This window comes from Alexandromys fortis, unplaced genomic scaffold (assembly GCF_014885135.2).
Source record: "Alexandromys fortis isolate MF-2015 unplaced genomic scaffold, M_Fortis_MF-2015_v1.1 scaffold_369, whole genome shotgun sequence".
Lineage (NCBI taxonomy): Eukaryota > Metazoa > Chordata > Mammalia > Rodentia > Cricetidae > Alexandromys > Alexandromys fortis.
In genome coordinates, this window is record NW_026068250.1 from 1 (window position 1) to 18,188 (window position 18,188).

At 45.6% G+C, this 18,188-nt stretch overlaps 1 protein-coding gene across 1 annotated transcript; it reads right to left on the bottom strand.

Moving 5' to 3' along the window:
- Window positions 1-2,070: 2,070 nt before the first annotated feature.
- Window positions 2,071-10,188, bottom strand: LOC126494167 (5-methylcytosine rRNA methyltransferase NSUN4-like). The gene is made up of 3 exons (XM_050131404.1): window positions 10,043-10,188; window positions 4,903-5,237; window positions 2,071-2,362 (listed from the first exon to the last, which is right to left on the bottom strand). The coding sequence occupies exons 1-3, from the start codon at window positions 10,133-10,135 to the stop codon at window positions 2,086-2,088; spliced, it is 705 nt and encodes a 234-aa protein (XP_049987361.1). The 5' UTR covers window positions 10,136-10,188; the 3' UTR covers window positions 2,071-2,085.
- Between the last annotated feature and the right edge of the window lie 8,000 nt (window positions 10,189-18,188).

An 18,188-nucleotide genomic window follows, 5' to 3' on the forward strand; every position in this document is an offset into this window, starting at 1 on the left:
GAGAGAGAGAGAGAGAGAGAGAGAGAGAGAGAGAGAGAGAGAGAGAGAGAGAGAGAGACCAAGTTGCTTTTAGCGCTACTATATGAAGAACATTCCTGTAAGACTGATGTTAAGGCAGGCCTGGTGGCGCATGCCTATAACGCCAGCACCTGGGAGGCTGGGGGAAGAGAATCAAAGTTGTGAAGACAAGGCTAAAAAATGGGAATCTGTCTTTAAATGAAAAATCCAAAGGCTTGATGAGAAATGACAGCTGACAGCCAGCCTCAGAGCATGGAGAAACAAGAAGTGGGAACTGGAATGAAGAATCCGGGTTGCTACTGGGAAGAGATTTGGTGTTCCCATAAGGGATGTCCCAAGTTTTGAGGACACTCAATATAAAAAAACAAATACCCTTTTCTGAAGGGATTTACGGGAGGAAACAAAGTGAGAAAGGAAAGACAGCTTCCAGTTCTGCTTCTGGGTCCAACATTTCCAAGTTACACTCCCCAATCCCTCCAGAACCCAGTTTTCCCTGCATAAGCAAGAGGGCTGACAAAGTCAACCTGAGTCCCATGCTTGCCCTGAAGCTCTGGGACCCTAGCTATGTCCTGGAGTCAAGAAGTCAGTCTCTTGGGTGAGGACCTGGAATGAAGATTTTCTGTGAATTTAGCACACTTGGAAACACTTCTCCTTTGCCCATTTCTCTCCTCTCCCTTCTGCCGGATTCTCACGGTGTTCAGATCAGCGCAGCGCAGCACAGCACAGAACCCAGCATGGGTGCTCTTGCTCTGGACTCACTGATGTGGCATTTCCCTCTGTATGCTGTAATTACCATTAATGAATAAAGAAACTGCTTTGGACCTATAGCAGGGCAGAACTTAGCTAGGGGAAAAACTAAACTGAATACTGGGAGAAAGAGGCGGAGTCAGAGAGAAGCCATGTAGCCCTGCTGGAGACAGACGCTGGAACTTTAGCCAGTAAGCCACAGCCACGTGGCCATACACAGATTAATAGAAATGGGTTAAATTAATATGTAAGAGTTAGCCAATATGAAGCTAGAGCTAATGGGCCAAGCAGAGATTTAATTAATAAAGTTTCTGTGTGGTTATTTCAAAGCTAAGTGGCTGGGAACCAACAAGCAGCTCTCTCCTTCTACGACTCACTTGTTAAACCTGTGCCGACCAACATCTTTCCTTTTCTGTCTTTTCTATTTGAGCTTCCAGAAGGCTAGAAGCAAACCACTCATGGGCCTGCCAAGAGGCTAGAGGCTAACTCAAACCATGCAAGCCAGCTTCAGAGTAAAAGGACAGAAGGTTCACACCTAATGGAAAGGTCCGAGCGCATAGCAGGAGGGGCCTGGCTAAACTCTGGGTCAGAAGTGAAGATCACATGCCCTTGTGGCTATTTCTTAAGCCTCAGGGAAAAGGTAACTTCTACTTTCCGTCAGGATGTTGACCAGTGGCTGGTTAAAGTGAGCCAGGGTCACCTTTGTCACAGAGACACATAAAGCTTCATCCTGTTCCCAAGGAATTCATAATTTTGTTTTGTTTTGCTTTGTTTTGTTTTTCGAGACAAGGTTTGTGTAGCTCTGGCTATCCAGGAACTTGCTCTGTAGACCAGGCTGGCCTCAAACTCACATAGATTCACCTGGCTCTGCCTCCTAAATGCTGGGATTAAGGGAGTACACCAACACACCCAGCATGGAATTCATAACCTTGAGGAGGGAGAAGATACTAACTGAGGAAAGGCTACTAATATTCACGTGCTAGCGGGTGATGCTCCTGGCGTGGGTGCACAAGAAAGGGAATCAGCCTGAACAAGCCAGCAGCAGCTGGGAGAGAAGACTTCCTAGGGGAGCACACTTGAACCGAGGCTTGAAAGCCTAGAGGATTTAGAAAGCACAGCTGGGGTGGGTGGAAGAGTTCTAGAGAATGTAACTTGAGTACAGCAGCAGACCGCACTGGAAGGAGCACAAAGAAATGAGACGTTAATCAGCAAATGCCAAAGGGCGAGAGGGTCACGTGATGACACGTTTATCAGAGCCCTGATTTGATCTGCCTGAAGGAGCCTTGACAAACTGTTTTCTTGACCAACTGACTGACAACCTTAGCAAATATTATTACCCCTCTGACCCTGGGACCAGAAAGAAAGCTTATCATTTTCAGTGTGCCCTGACTGGGCGAAGTGGGGGATTCCTGCCGGCCTGAGAAGCCATCCCACTGACTTACGGCAACAGCCCGTCTGAAGTAAGGCCAGTGTTTTCCCCCCAGGAGCTGCACACAGGTCAAGCACGGTGTCTCCAGGCTGCAGACCAAGAGCCAGGACTGGTAGCAAGGAGGCAGCATCCATCAGGTAGTAATCCAGGAGACCCATGCTGCCAAGTCTGGAAGAGAGATCATCATCTCACACATCTCCTGGGAGCCAAGGTGAGCAAGTCCATGCCCGGCAGGGTCAGTGTGCTCCACTCAGCAAAATTATTTCCCAGACATTCATTCATCCATACAGTATCCACTACTCATTCACTCATCCATACAGTATCCACTACTCATTCACTCGTCCATACAGTATCCACTACTCATTCACTCGTCTATACAGCATCTACTACTCATTAACTTACCTATACAGAATTCATGGTACTCATTCATTCCTTTATATAATATCCACAGTGATTTTTTTTTTTTTTTTTTTTTTTTTTTTTAAGAAACAAGAGCAAGGGCTGGAGAAGTGGCTCAGAGGTTAAGAGCACTGGCTGTTTTTCCAAAGGTCCTGAGTTCAATTCCCACACCCACATGGTGGCTCACATAATGAGATCTGGCGCCCTCTTCTGGCCTTCATGCATACATGCAGGCAGAACACTATGCATAATAAATACATCTTTAATTAAAAAAAAAAAAAGAAAGAAAGAAACAAGATCAAGGTCTCATGTGTCCCAAGCTGGTCTCATCCTTGCTATGAAGCTGAGAATGACATTGAACTTCGGATTCCCCTGGCTCCACTGATGAGCTGTGGAATTACAGGTGTGTGCTACCACACCTGGCTTACACAATGTGGATAAAACTCAGGGTTCTATGCATGCTTGGTAAACATTCTACCACTAAGCTACACTCCCATTCCTGAGTGATCCTTTTGAAAACAGATCAATTTGCACCCAAACTAGTCTCACTAGCCACCTTGCTATTCCTTCAGCGAGTCACACGTGATCATATCTCAGGCCTTTCAGTTGCTAACACTTCCTTTACACATCTCTACTACACATTACTTCTATCAGGCATTGCCTCAAAGTGACCTCTTTAAACCACTGGCATTCCCAGACTTGTAGCTCCAGCTGCACTACTTTTCTTTAAAGCACTTGTTCCTCACTTTAAAGGTACAAGTATACGTATGTGTGTGTGTGCACGCACATGCGTGCACACATGTGTGTATTTTCCCATATTAGAATGTAGCTCTGGGAGGGCAGATTTTGCCTGCTTTGTTCCCTGACCTGATACTATGCCTGTCACATAGTATGAACTCAATTTTACTGGGTTATACATCAAGATACAAATTACTTCACTGGTTCAGAAATAAGGGCTATCTACTATGTGTACTGGAGCTACCTGAGGTGGGTCTGATGAAAAACCAGAGGCCTTCGTTTAAGATTTAGTGGGGGAAATGAATAGCTCAATTAAAAACAAAAAATTAAATTAAAAAAAGATTTAGTGACAAAGACTGGAAAGATGGCTCAGCAAACAAGGGCACTAGCTTCTCTCCCAGAGAACCCAAGTTCGACTACTAGCACCCACATGGTGGCTCACAACCTCCTCTAATTCCAGGGGATCTGACACCCACTTCTGCTCTGCAGGATCCTGCACCCAAAGGGGACTTATACTCACACATAAAAATAGAAGATAAAGCCGAGTGATGGTGGTGCAGCACTTGGGAGGCAGAGGCGGGTGGAATTTCAGTTTGCCAAATTTCACTTCTTCCTTGCCACAATCCTGGAAGACAGCTAAGTCTAACACTCCTCAGCCAGGCTTTCTGGGCCTCAAACTTCTCCTTAGTTGTGTGACTTTCAGCAAATTACTCTCTGTACCCAGGTCTTACCCTCTGAAATAAGAGTACCTAGAGTAGCCCAATAGTAGAATGCTTGCCAACTATGTCAGACTCTGGATTCCAAGACTCAGAAAAAAAAATGTATCTGCTATTATAACAGAACTTTTTAGTTTTTTGTTATTTTTGGGTAGTGACAACTTCAAACTCCTGAACCTCTGTTGTGTTTTGTTTTTGTGTTGCTGTTTGTTTTTCTGAGGCTGGGTCTCGCTGTGTAGGCCTAGCTAGCCTCTACCCCACTGTCCTCACGCTTTAAGATAACAAGTGTTGGTATTGCAGGCTTGTATGACCATGTCCAGCTTCCTAGTCTCCAGGACTAAAGCCCAGTTTAGCCCTTGAGTGTGTAGTCTTTTCTCATGGAATTCCATACACATTTTCCTACCAAAGTCCACTTCCTCTTGCCTTACTCCCACAGCTGCCTGGCGGGGCAAACATTTTCATTTTCACTGGAAAGGAAACAGTGATTTGCTCTTGGAAAAGGCAGGTGTTTCCTACAGAAGGCAGTATGTCAGAACAGGTTCCAAGCTCAGGTTTTGGGGTTCAGACTGCCTGGGTCTAAGTACCAGCTACACCACTTACTCTCTGACAGATCGGAAGCCAATAAACTCCTTAACTTCATTACACCTCAAATATAAAAGAAGGCAGATATTATTTCCCTAAGGGTCTTAACAGAACAAAAAGAGATGGCACAGGTACAGCACTTAGACAAACACCTAGTCTGTATAAGCACACCAGGGAAACTGACGATTCTGATTTCATTCCAGAGGGCTGAGCAACTCCTCACGTCCACTTCTAGCGGGGACCCAGGATGATCCTCATGGTTCCAGATCCTACCTGGCAGGAGGGAAACGGCTGACATCCCCTCTGGAGAAAGTAAAGCATCGAAGGTTTGGACTGCAGTCTGGGGATGGAGTGGGAGCGAGGCCACTCTCAGGCTCTGGTTCCTGGCGAGAGATGGCTTCATTCACAAAGTCCTTGGCACTCAGCTGCTCCAGCTTAGCACTCACGTTATCACAAACAGCAAAATTATTGACCAATGCGCCATACTTCTGCTCTGAGAGAAGACTAACACGAATCGAGGGCCAAAGATCCCCAAATTGTACACTGTAGGTCATGTCGAAATTCTGCAGAGCAAGCCGAGTGGCAGGGAATTCTGGCTCTGTGGTAGCCTAAAAGAGAAAGGGCAAGCTTATTAACCTTCCTGGTCTTGACTCTATCTCTTGGCAGCTGACTTTACTGTTTTAGCTAGGGTTTCTGGTGCTGTGATGAAACACCATGACCAAGGCAACTTGAGGAGGAAAGGGTTTATTTCAGCTTTTACTTCCAGGTGACAGTTCATCACTGAGGGAAGTGAAGGCAGGAACTCAAACAGGGCAGGAACGGCAGGAACCAATGCAGAGGCCATGGAGGAGTGCTATTTACTGGCTCACTTACTAATGGCTTGCTCAGCCAGCTTTCTTAGAGAGCCCAGGGCCCCCAGCTCAGGGATGCCACCACCCACAATGGGCTGGGCCTTCCACCATTAATCACTAATTAAGAAAACACCTTACAGCCAAATTTTATAGCGGTATGCTTAATTAAGAGTCCCTCCTTTTTGCATAACTCCAGCTTGTGTCAAGTTGGCATAAAACTAGTCAACATATCTACCAATACCTCAGACCCCCGAGGCAAACTCAAATCCGTCCAGCGCTCTCTCCTACCTTTGCAACCTGCCTCTGCCTACCAATGGAGAAACTGGGGGCTGGGAGAGTGAAGAGTTAGCTTCATATCACAGGCCTAGAAGGAACACAATACCTCTCCCAGTTACTGTGAAGGGGTCTTCAAGCAAGAGAGCGAGCCAATGCTAGGCATCGTGGTGCACACTCGTAATCCCAGCATTCAGCAGGCTGAAGCAGGAGGATCCAGAGTTCAAAATGAGCCTTGGGGCTACAAAAGCAAACTTGAGATCAGACTGGGTTACACATCAGGGGTCTCTGAGCAAGGTGGCTGAATGGGGAAAGGTTCTTGCCACTAGGTGTGACTACCTGAGTTTGGTCCTGGGGACCCACATGGTAGAACTGATTACCCCAAGTTGTCTGACCTCCTCAGGTATACCCATATGCACACATGCACACACCATACCTATACCAATACTAATAAATAAGTAAACGTCATTATTAAAAGTCTCCTGTCATCCTACCACTCAGGAAGTAGAGGGGGGGGGTCATCCTTGGCTACAGAGAGTACAAGACAAATTGGGATACAAGAAACTCTATCTCAAATACACAGAGATATGAGAGAGAGAGAGAGAGAGAGAGAGAGAGAGAGAGAGAGAGGAAGAGAGAGAGAGAGAAACAAAAAGAGTCTCAAAAAACATGAAAGGGGGGGTGAGTGAGGGCTTGAGCTGGGATGCACCTCAGTGTGTGCTCAGTGTGAGACAGCTTTTGCCTAGCGCATGCAACACTGAGATTTGATACTTAGCACTGAAATGGAAGAAGGGGACTTAAGAAACAGCTCAAGGGAAAACTCTTGAAGAAACTGTTTACTCAAGCCCTGGGAAAGCTTGAGGCTTAAAGCTTTTTTCGAGACAGTTTTTTCTCTGTGTAACAGCCCTGACTGCTCTGGAACTGGCTCTGTAGACCAAGCTGGCCTTGAACTCACAATCCATCTGCCTCTGACTCCCAGTGCTGGGATTAAAGGCCTGTGCCACCATGCCCATCCAGACACTTTTATTCTTTATAATCCTGTTTTCAAAAACTTGCTCATGTCTACCAGCTGATGAGTGCTCTATGGCAGCAGTGCTCAAGAGGATACAAAAGGAACACCACCACCTTCCACAGCTGAGGAGCAGAGAGTCACTCACCTAAGACGGCCCAGTGAACGGGCAACAGAATGCACAGGATCACAGAGCTGAGTTGTTTTAGAAGATTTCCCAGACCCCAGGAAGGCAGAATAAAGACAGTTCACAAACTCTTAAGGTACGAATTAAAGCAGAAACTTCGAGGGTGACTGTTATGGGGCTGGAAGTGAAGAACGTGAGTCATATTAAAAAAGAACTGAAGACTTCCGATGTGGAGGTCCCAAGCTGGTCCGGGGTTGCAACGCGGAGATGCTATTGCTGACAGTCTTGTTACTGCAACTTCTGCTCTAATCTGGGTTTTTTGTTCTGGTCAGAACTTGTGTTCTGGTAGTCATCATTTCTTGTTATTGTGTGGACTCTTGCTCCGACCATGACTTTTCCTATGGTGAGGACTCTTGCTCCGGTTCTTACTTTTATCACCTCGAGGGCTCTTGCTCTTCTTCCGACTTCTGCTATGGTGATATTTCTCACTCTGGCTCTCAGTGATGCTCAAGTGGCTACTCTCACCATGGACCTGAGTATTGCTTTGGGGAGGACTACTGCTCTGGCTCCGACTTCTGCTCTGCAAAGATCTCCTGCGTGGGGGACTCTTGCTTTGATGAGGAAGGGCACTCTTGTTCTGGCTCTGGCTCTCACAACTACAGCATTCACTAATAATAACGGTTGAACTACAGCTGGCAGTAGCGCTGCAGGTGGAGCTCTTAGAGGAAGGCAAAGAGCAGCTGTAGGGGATCTGGGGAGGATCTCTGAGTGGGCCTGAAGGGGACACGGCATAGGTATGAAGGCCACAGGGAATAGTATTGGGGCAAAGCCGAACTTGAGGAATAAGAGGTAAACACCGGGGGTCAAAGGGTGTCCTCAGAGGGATAAAAGAATAGATGTGGGTAGAACAAGGGGGCACCACAGGCTTGCTATTGGGTGGTGGTGGACCCCTGGGAGCAGCAGAAATGCCACAGGGAACCACAGGCTGGTTATGACACTGAGGGAGACGCGTAGAGCGATTCAGGGGACTAGACAGTGGGGACAAATGGGAGGTTGGAGGAACCACAGAATACATGTGGGTATTGCAGGGGGATACAGGAGGTGGTCCGTGGGGACTGCTCTTGGGATATCTACTGGGCAAGAGAGGATTATAAGGCAGGTACTGGGGACAGGAAGTCAGGGCAACAGTTTTAAGGGGTCCTGTGTCCACAGTAGTCTCTGGGGGAAGTTCTTTTGGTAAGGAATTTGAAGTAGTTGTAATGGCTGGCTCCATAAGAGGATTAGAGAACCCTAAGGACTGGGAGGGAGGCTGAGGAGAGGTGTTGGTCTTACAGGACCTAGGATGATCAAGAGGGGTGGGGTGGGGTGTGTTGACCAGGGAGCGACACCTGTAGGCAGCGCGGCGTGAATCTGAGAATTTGGGGGACTTCACTTGAGGAACTGGGGTAGGGAAAGGGGGCTCGTTATAACTTCTGGGTGTCTGATGAGGAGCTAAAAGCGGGTTGCCCAGGGGAGGTGGGAAATACAGGGAAGGATAAGGACGCTGAGGAGGAGGTGGTTCTGTGGGGCAGGGAGGACCAGAAACTATACTACCTGGGGTTAGCAAGAGGAAAGAGTTCCCCCCAGTATCCCAAGATAGAAAGGACTCTAAGCAAGTCTTTTGGAGAGATGGAGACTCGGATGAGTTAGAAGAACCAGAACTCTCAGGTGGTAGGTTGATACGGTAAGGACTCCCAGGGGCACGTAACTGAGATTCTGAGCAAACATGGGAATAATGAAAAGTGCCCACTTTGGGTAAGACGGGAGAGCAAGAAATGCCTGCCTGAGAAGAAAGTGGAGGGCCACAACCATTTTCCTCAAGAGATCCATCAGGCTGCGGTTTAGGCTCACAAGAGTCTGGAGGCTTAGGGTGGTCATGGTATAGGCTGCCAGTGGGTGGGGTTGTGGCCGAGGAAAGAGGAGGGTCACTGTAACTTCTCCCAGAGGACCAGTGGGAGATCATGGGCCCAGTTTCCAAAACTCTGTGAGAAACGGCTGTGGCGACTAGAGGACTAGTTTCCAGAGGTCTGTGAGCAAGAGGAGGTGAAATTGTAAGGCCAGTTCTCAGGGGCCTATGGGTAAGAAGAGGTGAAACTACGGAGTAACTTCCCTGGGACCCGGGCATACCGGGAGTCGAAATCACGGAGTCAGACTCCAAGGATATATGAGTGACTTGAGGGGAGGTTACTGGGCTGGTTCTGGGGGGCTGATGAATGAGAGGTGGAGAAGTCACCGAGCTACAGTAACAAAAGCACGGGTTTGGAGGACAGGGACGCTGAGATCTTGGGGAACCGATACAGTTGTAATAAGGGTTCTGCTGACAAGGAGAGGGTGACCCTTGAAAGCTGAATCGGTCAAAACAAGGGCTCGGAGGGGATGAACCAGCCGGGTTTTGGCTGTACAGCCTCCCTAGGAGTGGAGAAAAGGGTTCAAAAGAACCTCTCCCCTGTGGGGGTGAGCAGGAGGGTAGCGGGGGCTGAGGGGGTGGGGAGGGAATCCGTCGAGGTAGGCAAGGCGATGTAATGAGGCAAGAGAAAGGTTCTCTGGAGTAAGGGGGGTTGGTGAGCCTTTTGCCTGCATTTGGAGAAAGTCCTGTAGTACAAACAAGGTGGTCGCTGAACTGTTTCCTGGGCGCTAAAGGCACCCCAAGAGTGAGGACAGGGCTAAATCCTTTACTGCAGGACGACGGAGACCCAGGAGGGTAGGGGTAGTTGTCATGATCTTTTGCTAGGGGTGAGGTTGCAGGGGCTGAAAATTCAAGGAGGAACGGAGGAGAAGAGGTCGAGGTCATGGGACTGGAGGGGGAAGGGAAGGGAAAGAGGGAGAAGGGGAAAGAAGGGGTGAAGAGGGCAAGGGAAAGGTGAGCAAAAAAAAGGAACATGAGGCGATGTGACGTCATCGAAAGAATGAAAGCGCAGTGATGACCTAACATAGAGGGGCGGGATCAGGAGGCTGCTTATGCAACAGCAAAAGGAGCCTTGTTAATAAAAGGGCAGACAGCGAGGTGACCACAGCTTCAAGGAGTTTACGGTCCTTGGGATGTATGCAAATATAAACGACGGAAAGCACAAGGACTGGATAAGTTTCCCTCTAACGTTCCGTGCAAGACCTTACCCATTTCTTCTTATATCGGTGTCTCCGCGGGACCGACGTGAAGTCCACGAGCTTCAGCAGCTTCCGAACACTCCTTACTACGGGCGCAGCCATGTCAGCTGGCAACGTCAAACAACTCCGACCGGAACCGCAGCTGCGTACTCTCGGGTTCCGGGGAGGGCGGCGCGCTACTTGGGTTAACTGCAACAAAAGGGGAGGGAGCTAGGCTTGCGAGTCTCCCAGGGCTCTGCCTGCCTTCGCCTGCCTTCGCCTACCTTCGCACGCCCGCGCGGGAGCTAACGCTGTCCGCCGTAGACCACTGGGAGCACCGCAGCGCGGTGTGCTAGAAAATCTAAAGCGGCTCCCCAGGGGTCGGGATTGGGGTGGGGGGTAGGAAAGGCCTTCTGGGCTCAGACTGCACGGAGAATGATCCCAAAGTAGAGCGAAATTAGACCAGGTTTATTGGCAAAGCGGGATTGCAGGGAAGGCGTAAAAGCTTCAGTTTCAAGGTCTGTCTCTATAGACACCTAGTTTTGTGTTGTGAGAGACTCCAATTGTGTAAGCTTTAGGCCCAACCACACTTGATTCCACTATTCAGGATCCAAGGGAGAAGAAGGAGTGATAACTATTTTTAGAAACGATCATCTAGCGGGGCATAGAGGTATATATCTTTTATCCCAGAATTTGGAAGGCAGAAGCAGGCAGATCTCTGAGTTCGAAGCCAGCATGGTCTACACAGTGAGCTCCAGGGCTGTCAGAGCTACATGGTGAGACTCTGTCTCAGAAAGGAGAGAAAGAATCATCTGACTACAGTAAACGATCTAAAGTGTCAGAGCTACATGGTGAGACTCTGTCTCAGAAAGGAGAGAAAGAATCATCTGACTACAGTAAACGATCTAAAGTAGAAGTAAGAAAAGGAAGATGAGAGAGATGATGATGGTTTGGATTAGTGTACTGTGAAAACAGAGGAGGGCACTCCAGAACTGTAGGACGGATCGGCTCTACTAAAGCAACATAAGGCAAAAAGTGAGGCAATGTGTGCTTATATGTGAAACCCTGGGGGTCCAGTCCCCAGAAGTCCCTCCCAAGTTTTTGTTTTGTATTGTTTTCTTTTTTCTTTTTTAAAATACTACTGGGTATGGATGGTGGAAAATACTTGTAATCCTAGCAGTTGCTAAGTAGAGGTAAGAGTTGGACGCCAGTCTGAACCACAGGAGACTTAGTCTCAGAAAAATCAAAGACAAATTAATGCTTACTGTATCTCAAGTTTTAACTATCCTGTAACCTTACTTTTATTCTTATAATATATTGCCATCCAGTGTATATTATCTTATACTCAGCTAAATTATAATTTTTTTTGATTTTTCGAGACAGGGTTTCTCTGTGGCTTTGGAGCCTGTCCTGGAACTAGCTCTTGTAGACCAGGCCTGCCTCTGCCTCCCAAGTGCTGGGATAAAAGGCGTGCACCACCACCGCCTGACCTTAAATTATAATTTTAAAGATTTTAAATTCTATCGAGATCTCTGGAGCTTGTGAGCCGCCACCCTTATGGAGTTGGTGAGCTCCAGATTGAGAGAGACTGTCTCAGAAATATCTGATGACAAACATACACCACACACACATTTTTTTCCTTTTATTTTTGTTTTTTGAGACAGGGTTTCTCTTAGCTTCGGCTGTCCCGGAACTTGCTTTATAGACCAGACTAGCCTTGAACTCAGAGATCCACCAGCCTCTGCCTCCCAAGTGCTGGGATTAAAGGTGTGTGCCCAAAATATAACTCATACAAGTATAAAATAAACACATACCAGAAATTGTGTTCATCATCATATCTGTCATTACACATTAAACAATGAGGGTACTGAAAATAAAGACTTGTTTACGTGAGAATTTGAGTTTCAAAATTTTAACTAGCCAAATGAGGCATAATGACATGTCTTTAATCCCAGCATTCTGGAGTCTGAGGCAGGTGGAGTCTGCATAGAGTTGAAGATCAGCCAGGGCTACATAGTGAAATGCTGTCTGAATGTCTTTTTTACTATAATCAGAGGGATGCTGAAATGACTTCGCTAGTCGCAGAAATCTGAATATCCTGAGTATTAAAGTGTAATGTGTAGCTCAGTACAATGCTTGCCTAGCATGCATGCATGAAGCCTTAGGTCCAATCCCTAATACTTATGAAGCTAACAACAACAACAACAACAACAAAAACCCTATAATGTTTGGAATGGCCTTTTCTACTATACGGATATAATCTTTACTGGGCAGAATTCATTAGCATTACCATAGATAGGTATAATTATATTGCCATCAGCTTTGTACAAGTTCACTTCAATTATTATAAAGGCATAAGATACGGGGCTAGAGGGAGGGCTCAGAAGTTAAGAGCACTGGCTGCTGTTCCAGTTCAATTCTCAGAATCCTCATGGTGGCTCACAACCATCTATAATGAGATCTGGTGCCCTCTTCTGGCATACATGCAGGCAGTGCACTGTATACATAATAAAAAAATAAAATCTTTTTTTAAAAAAAGATGTAACATATAGGCTGGAGAGATGATTCAGTGATTAAGAGCACTTGCTCTCGCAGAAGACCCGGGTTCAGTTCCCAGGCTCACAACCATCTGTCATTCCAATTCTAGGAGGTATGGTGCCTTCTGACATCTGCAGGTACCAGACACTCACATGGCATACATGCAAGGAAAACACTCACCCATGTTGTGAAATATTTTAAGATGTGTTACATTTGTTTATGCTGTGGAACATTTGTTTAATGATGCAAAGATGTGTTGCATTCTTCCATGTTACATTTGTTTAACTCTGTGAAGCTGTGATACTGTGCCTGTCTAAAACCTGATGGTCTAATAAAGAGCTGAACAACTAATAGCGAGGCAGGAGAAAGGATAGGTGGGGCTGGCAGGCAGAGAGAATAAATAGAAGGTGAAATCGGGGATCAAAGAAGGGAGAGATCAAGTAGTGAGAAGAGAACGGGCCAGCCATACAACCACCCAGGCAGCTGTGGAGTAAGAGGGAAAGCAAGATTACAGCAGTAAGAAGAGGAAAAAGCCAACAAGGAATCTGGGTACATTGGCAACAACGTAAGAGAGAGAAACCTCGAGTGCTAATTAATATCTCCCACAGAGACATCATCTATAGCTCCCTTGAGGAAAACATTCTCACTTAGAATTAAGATGGCATACATATTCTTCAAATGGGACAGCAGAGATTGGTGCTACTGTTAGTGGACCTATTTAATGGCATGGAGTTGGAATGTCCAGTCCTCTCCTGCAATTTGGCGATTCAATTCAGACTAAATTGTGTAGATGGAGGCTGCTCATTTGTCTCCCAACTGTTCAGACCCGAATAATCACATGGAAACTATATTAATTATAACACTGTTTGGCCAATAGCTTAGGCATATTTCTTGCTAATTCTTACATCTTAAATTAACTCATTTCTATTTATCTGTGTATCACCATGAGGCTGTAGGTAAGGTTCTGGCTGGCGGCTCATGTCTTTCTCCTTCAACAGCTACATGGCATCTCCTTGACTCTGTCTACTTCTTCTCTATATCTCTGTTCATATTTCCGACCTGACTTTACTCTACTAAGCCATTGGCCAAAACAGTTTCTTTAATAACTAATGGTAATAAAACATGTTCATAGCATTCAGAGGGGAATCCCACATCAAACTCGGAAATTAGTAAGTGCCTTTCACCCTCCTGCAGCGTGGGAAGGAAAGCATGTTTACCTTAACCTCATACCACTGAAGGGGCCTGTGCATTGGCACCCTAGCAATTAGAACATCACTTTTGAATGCTGTACCCTTCATACCGGTGTTCATTTTAGTATGTCTTTAAATGTAACCGCTACAAGTTTATACATTCTTTTTTTGGAGGGGGAGTTCGAGACAGGGTTCTGTAGCTTTGGAGTCTGTCCTGGAACTCGCTCTGTAGACCAGACAAGCCCCAAACTCATAGATCTGCCTGTCTCTGCCTCCAGAGCGCTGGGATTAAAGGTGTGTGCCACCACCACCCGGCAAGTTTATACATTCTTAGAGCAAGGCCAGCAATCTGGATACTGGTAAAGTTGCTGAGGCCATGGCCAGACTCACCTGTGATGATCCTAGAATAGAAGCTCGCTGAAAGAATATTAAGAACATGTCAAATGCTTGGATTAATTATTACAGTGATTTGGGGGATTATTGCATTGATTGCTATGACTGTAACTGCTGAACTGGCACTTTATAAAAAAATTCAAACTGCTGAGCACAGCCCAGGCATTGTACAGAACTCAGGACTCAACAAAATAAAATAGTGAAATAGATGAGTTAAGACTATGTGAGGAGCAGATAAAATTAAAATGTGATTGGAATGTTACATCCTTTTGTGTTACACCTTTAAAATTCAGTAATAACCAGAGTGACCGGAAAAGGTTAAGAGGCATTTGATGGGTTACCATAATTCTTCTCAAATGATTTATAGCAAAAAATAAGGAAACTGTTACCTTGATAAGTTATCTGATAAGACAGGAATGGATGTCTGGAAAGCTTTGCAGCTAGAATAACCTCATCCAACCCTGTAAGTCACTTTAATCGATGGCTTGTTCAGCAAGTATTGCTCTTGTTCTGGCAGTAGTAACCCTATTGGCTTTAAAGTGTACTTTGGCTTAATTACATAAGACTAAACCAAACCGTAGCGCCAAGGCTGCATTTGCTGTAAAGCTGCATAACTTTAGTTTTGGCACCCTTAATTATGTAAGATCTGTTGCTATTTTACCTTGCCTGCCTAAGCTACCTAATTGGTCTAATAAAAAGTTGAATGGCCAATAGCTAGGCAGTAGAGGGAGAGGCAGGGGTGGCAGGTAGAGACAGTAAGTAGGAGGTAGAATCTAGGTTGGGGAAGAAGAGAAGAGAGACAGAAGGAGAAAGAGCGGAAGGTGCCAGGGTTCAGTCAGTGAGGCAACTGCCACAGAGAGACAGAAAATGGAGTAGAACATATAAAAAGAAAAGTAAAAAGTGCTGAGGCAAACATAGATGAAGTGAAACGGGTTAATTTAAGTTAATTTAAGTTATAAGAGCTGATGAGACAAGCATAAGCCAAGGCCAAGCTTTCATAACGAATAGGAAATCTCCATGTCATGATTTGGGGGCTGGTTTTTTGGGTCCAACTAAAGCCTATTACAAATATAAAGAGTAGTATTTTTTTTTTACAAGTCTTTTGCTAAAAGGGTTGGAGAAATGCTTCATCAATTAAGAGTGCTATTAGTCCCCAACACCCACATAGGGTGGCTTACAACCACCTGTAACTCTCACTCCAGGGATGAGACCCTCTCATCTGGCCTCTATGGGCACTGGACTTTATGCCCTTATACACACATTTAAAAATAAAATAGAACCTTAAAAAAAAACTAAACACATTTTCTGGTAAATTTATTTTTAATATCTTTTATTGGTGTTTTGCCTGCATCTATGTCTGTGTGAGGAGGGTGTTGGATCCCTGGAACAAGAGTTACAGACAGTTGGGGGCTGGAGAGATGGCTCAGAGGTTAAGAGCACCAGCTGCTCTTCTAGAAAGTCTTGAGTTCAATTCCCAGAAACCACATGGTGGCTCACAACCATCTATAATGAGATCTGGTGCCCTCTTCTGGCGTGTACGTTAGAAGAACATTGTATGCATAATAAATAAGTCTTTAAAATATTTTTTAAAAAGAAGTTACAGTCGTAAGCTGCCTTTGGGTGCTGGGAATTGAACCCGGGTCCTCTACAAGAGCAGTCAGTGCTCTTAATTAAAAACTGAGCCATCTCTCCAGACCCCTCAGCTGTTAATTTTTTTTAGGTGAATACAGGTACAAAAATGCCACAGTACGATCAGGAAACTCTCCAAAGTGAGCTCTACCATGCCTGTGGGATCTGGAGATTTTACTCAGGTCATCAGGCCCGGGTGCAAGAGTCTCTATCTACTGAGCCATCTCACAGGTTTTACAGAGCAAAATCTCATGTAGGTCAGATTGGCCTCGAATGTACTATGGAACTCAGCATGACCCGAACTTCTGATCTTCCTTCCTTCACCTTCCAAGGGCTGGAATTATAAGCTAAATCATGTCTGGCTTCTTGGATCAGTCTTGACCATTTGAGGATTTTAAATAACTGGTGAGAACCAGCAGGTAGACAGATAGAAATCTCGATGGTTTCAGATGTATGTGATAACATCCTCAGTTTTTGGTCTGGTGGAAGTTAGTGGTATGTGAACCCCCCCCACCCCGAAAAGGTTTTACATATAGTCAGATGAGTGGTCAAGTATAGACGTGGGCAGTGAGTGACCACTAAGGAGACTAAAGATGACCCAAGATAATCTGTCTCTGGATGGCAGCATTACACCTCTTCACAATCAGTCCTAATCAGTCTAGGAGCCTTGGAGGATCTTTAACAGGGGCACTTTTTTTTTGTTTGTTTGTTTGTTTGTTTTGTTTTCCTGGGAACTTTAAATCATAGCATAAAGTTCAACAAGAGCTCACAAGCCTTGGTTACAACTCAAATATCCCCAGTCCTGTTAACTGTAGGAACTGTTCAGTTTGCAGTTACTCAATAGTTTTTGCCTAGCCTTGGGAACCTTACCTTATTTGTAATTTAGAATTCAGCAAGACTCAAGCATTCTCTAAGCAAATTCTGGGTAATTCCCTCCTTAGTAAACACAGAATAGCAGTTTAATAATACCAAAATCTAGGTGACGTACAGTGAAGTGCACTATCAAGCTTCAGCTTTGCTATACATTTGAAAGTTTAGTGAGGTATTGAGAAAAATAGTTTTTTCTTTTCTTTGAAACGGCGTCTACGTAGTCCTAGCTGGCCTGGAGCTTGCTAGCTATACCAGGCTGGCCTCAAACTCATTGTATCTGCCTCCCACATGTCTATGTGATGCTCTCCCAGCCTCACCAGCTGCACTGAAATACTAGCCTACTAATTTAAGGGCAAGCACTAATTTTCATTCACTTCCCCTCTCGGTTATTATATTTTTTCTTTCTTTAGTATCTTAAAAAATATATATATTCTTTTGGGGCTGGAGAGATGGCTCAGAGGTTAAGAGCACTGACAGCTTTTTCCATAGGTCCTGAGTTCAATTCCCAGCAACCACATGGTGGCTCACACCCATCTGTAGTGAGATCTGATGCCCTCTTCTGGTGTACAGGCAAATATGTTGTATATATAACAAATAAATATTTTTTCTTTTTTTTTTTGGTTTTTTGAGACAGGGTTTCTCTGTAGCTTTGGAGCCTGTCCTGGAACTAGCTCTGTAGACCAGGCTGGTCTCGAACTCACAGATATCCGCCTGCCTCTGCCTCCCAAGTGCTGGGATTAAAGGCGTGCGCCACCACCACCTGGCAACAAATAAATATTTTTTAAAAAGAAAATTCTTTTAGAGATGTTTATGTTACCCAGCTGCTATCAAATTCCTTGGCTCAAATGATCCTCATTCCTCAATCTCCCAAACAGCTGAGATGATCCTAGTGAAGGAGTGAAGGCAGGAGACGGAAGTTGGAACTGGGACTACAGGAATATGCCACCACACTCAATTTCACTCCTCCTTCCTTCCTTCCTTCCTTCCTTCCTTCCTTCCTTCCTTCCTTCCTTCCTTCCTTCCTTTTAAAGACACGTGTGCGTGGGGGGGGGGTACATGCACATGCCACAGCATGTGTGTGGAGGTCAGAGGATTACTTTTGGGAGTCAATTTTCTTCTACCAGTGGGCCCCAGGGGTCAGACTCGGCTTGTCAGGCATGGAGGCAAGTCCATTACCCACAAAGCTACCCTGATGGCTTCCCTTAAAAAATGTTTTGTGGGCTGGAGAGATGACTCAGTGGTTAAGAGCACTGGCTGCTCTTCCAGAGGTCCTGAGTTCAATTCCCAACAACTACACGGTGGCTCACAACCAACTGTATTGAGATCTGGTGCCCTCCTCTGGAATATGGGCATACACGGAGGCAGAATGTTGTATACATAATAAATTAAAAAAAAAAAGTTTTGTTAGCTGGGTGGTGGTGGCATACGCCTTTAATCCCAGCACTCGGGAGGCAGAGGCAGCTGGATATTTGTGAGTTAGGTCTACAAGAGCTAGTTCCAGGACAGGCTCCAAAGCAACAGAGAAACCCTGTACCAAAAAAAAAAAAAAAAAAAAA

Coding starts and splice junctions, on each gene's coding strand:
- LOC126494167 (XM_050131404.1), bottom strand. CDS start 10,135: ATGGCTGCGCCCGTAGTAAGGAGTGTTCGGAAGCTGCTGAAGCTCGTG. Junction 5,238..10,042: donor ACCGATATAAGAAGAAATGG/GTAAGGTCTTGC, acceptor TTTCTCTTTTAG/GCTACCACAGAGCCAGAATT. Junction 2,363..4,902: donor AGCCGTTTCCCTCCTGCCAG/GTAGGATCTGGA, acceptor TCTCTCTTCCAG/ACTTGGCAGCATGGGTCTCC.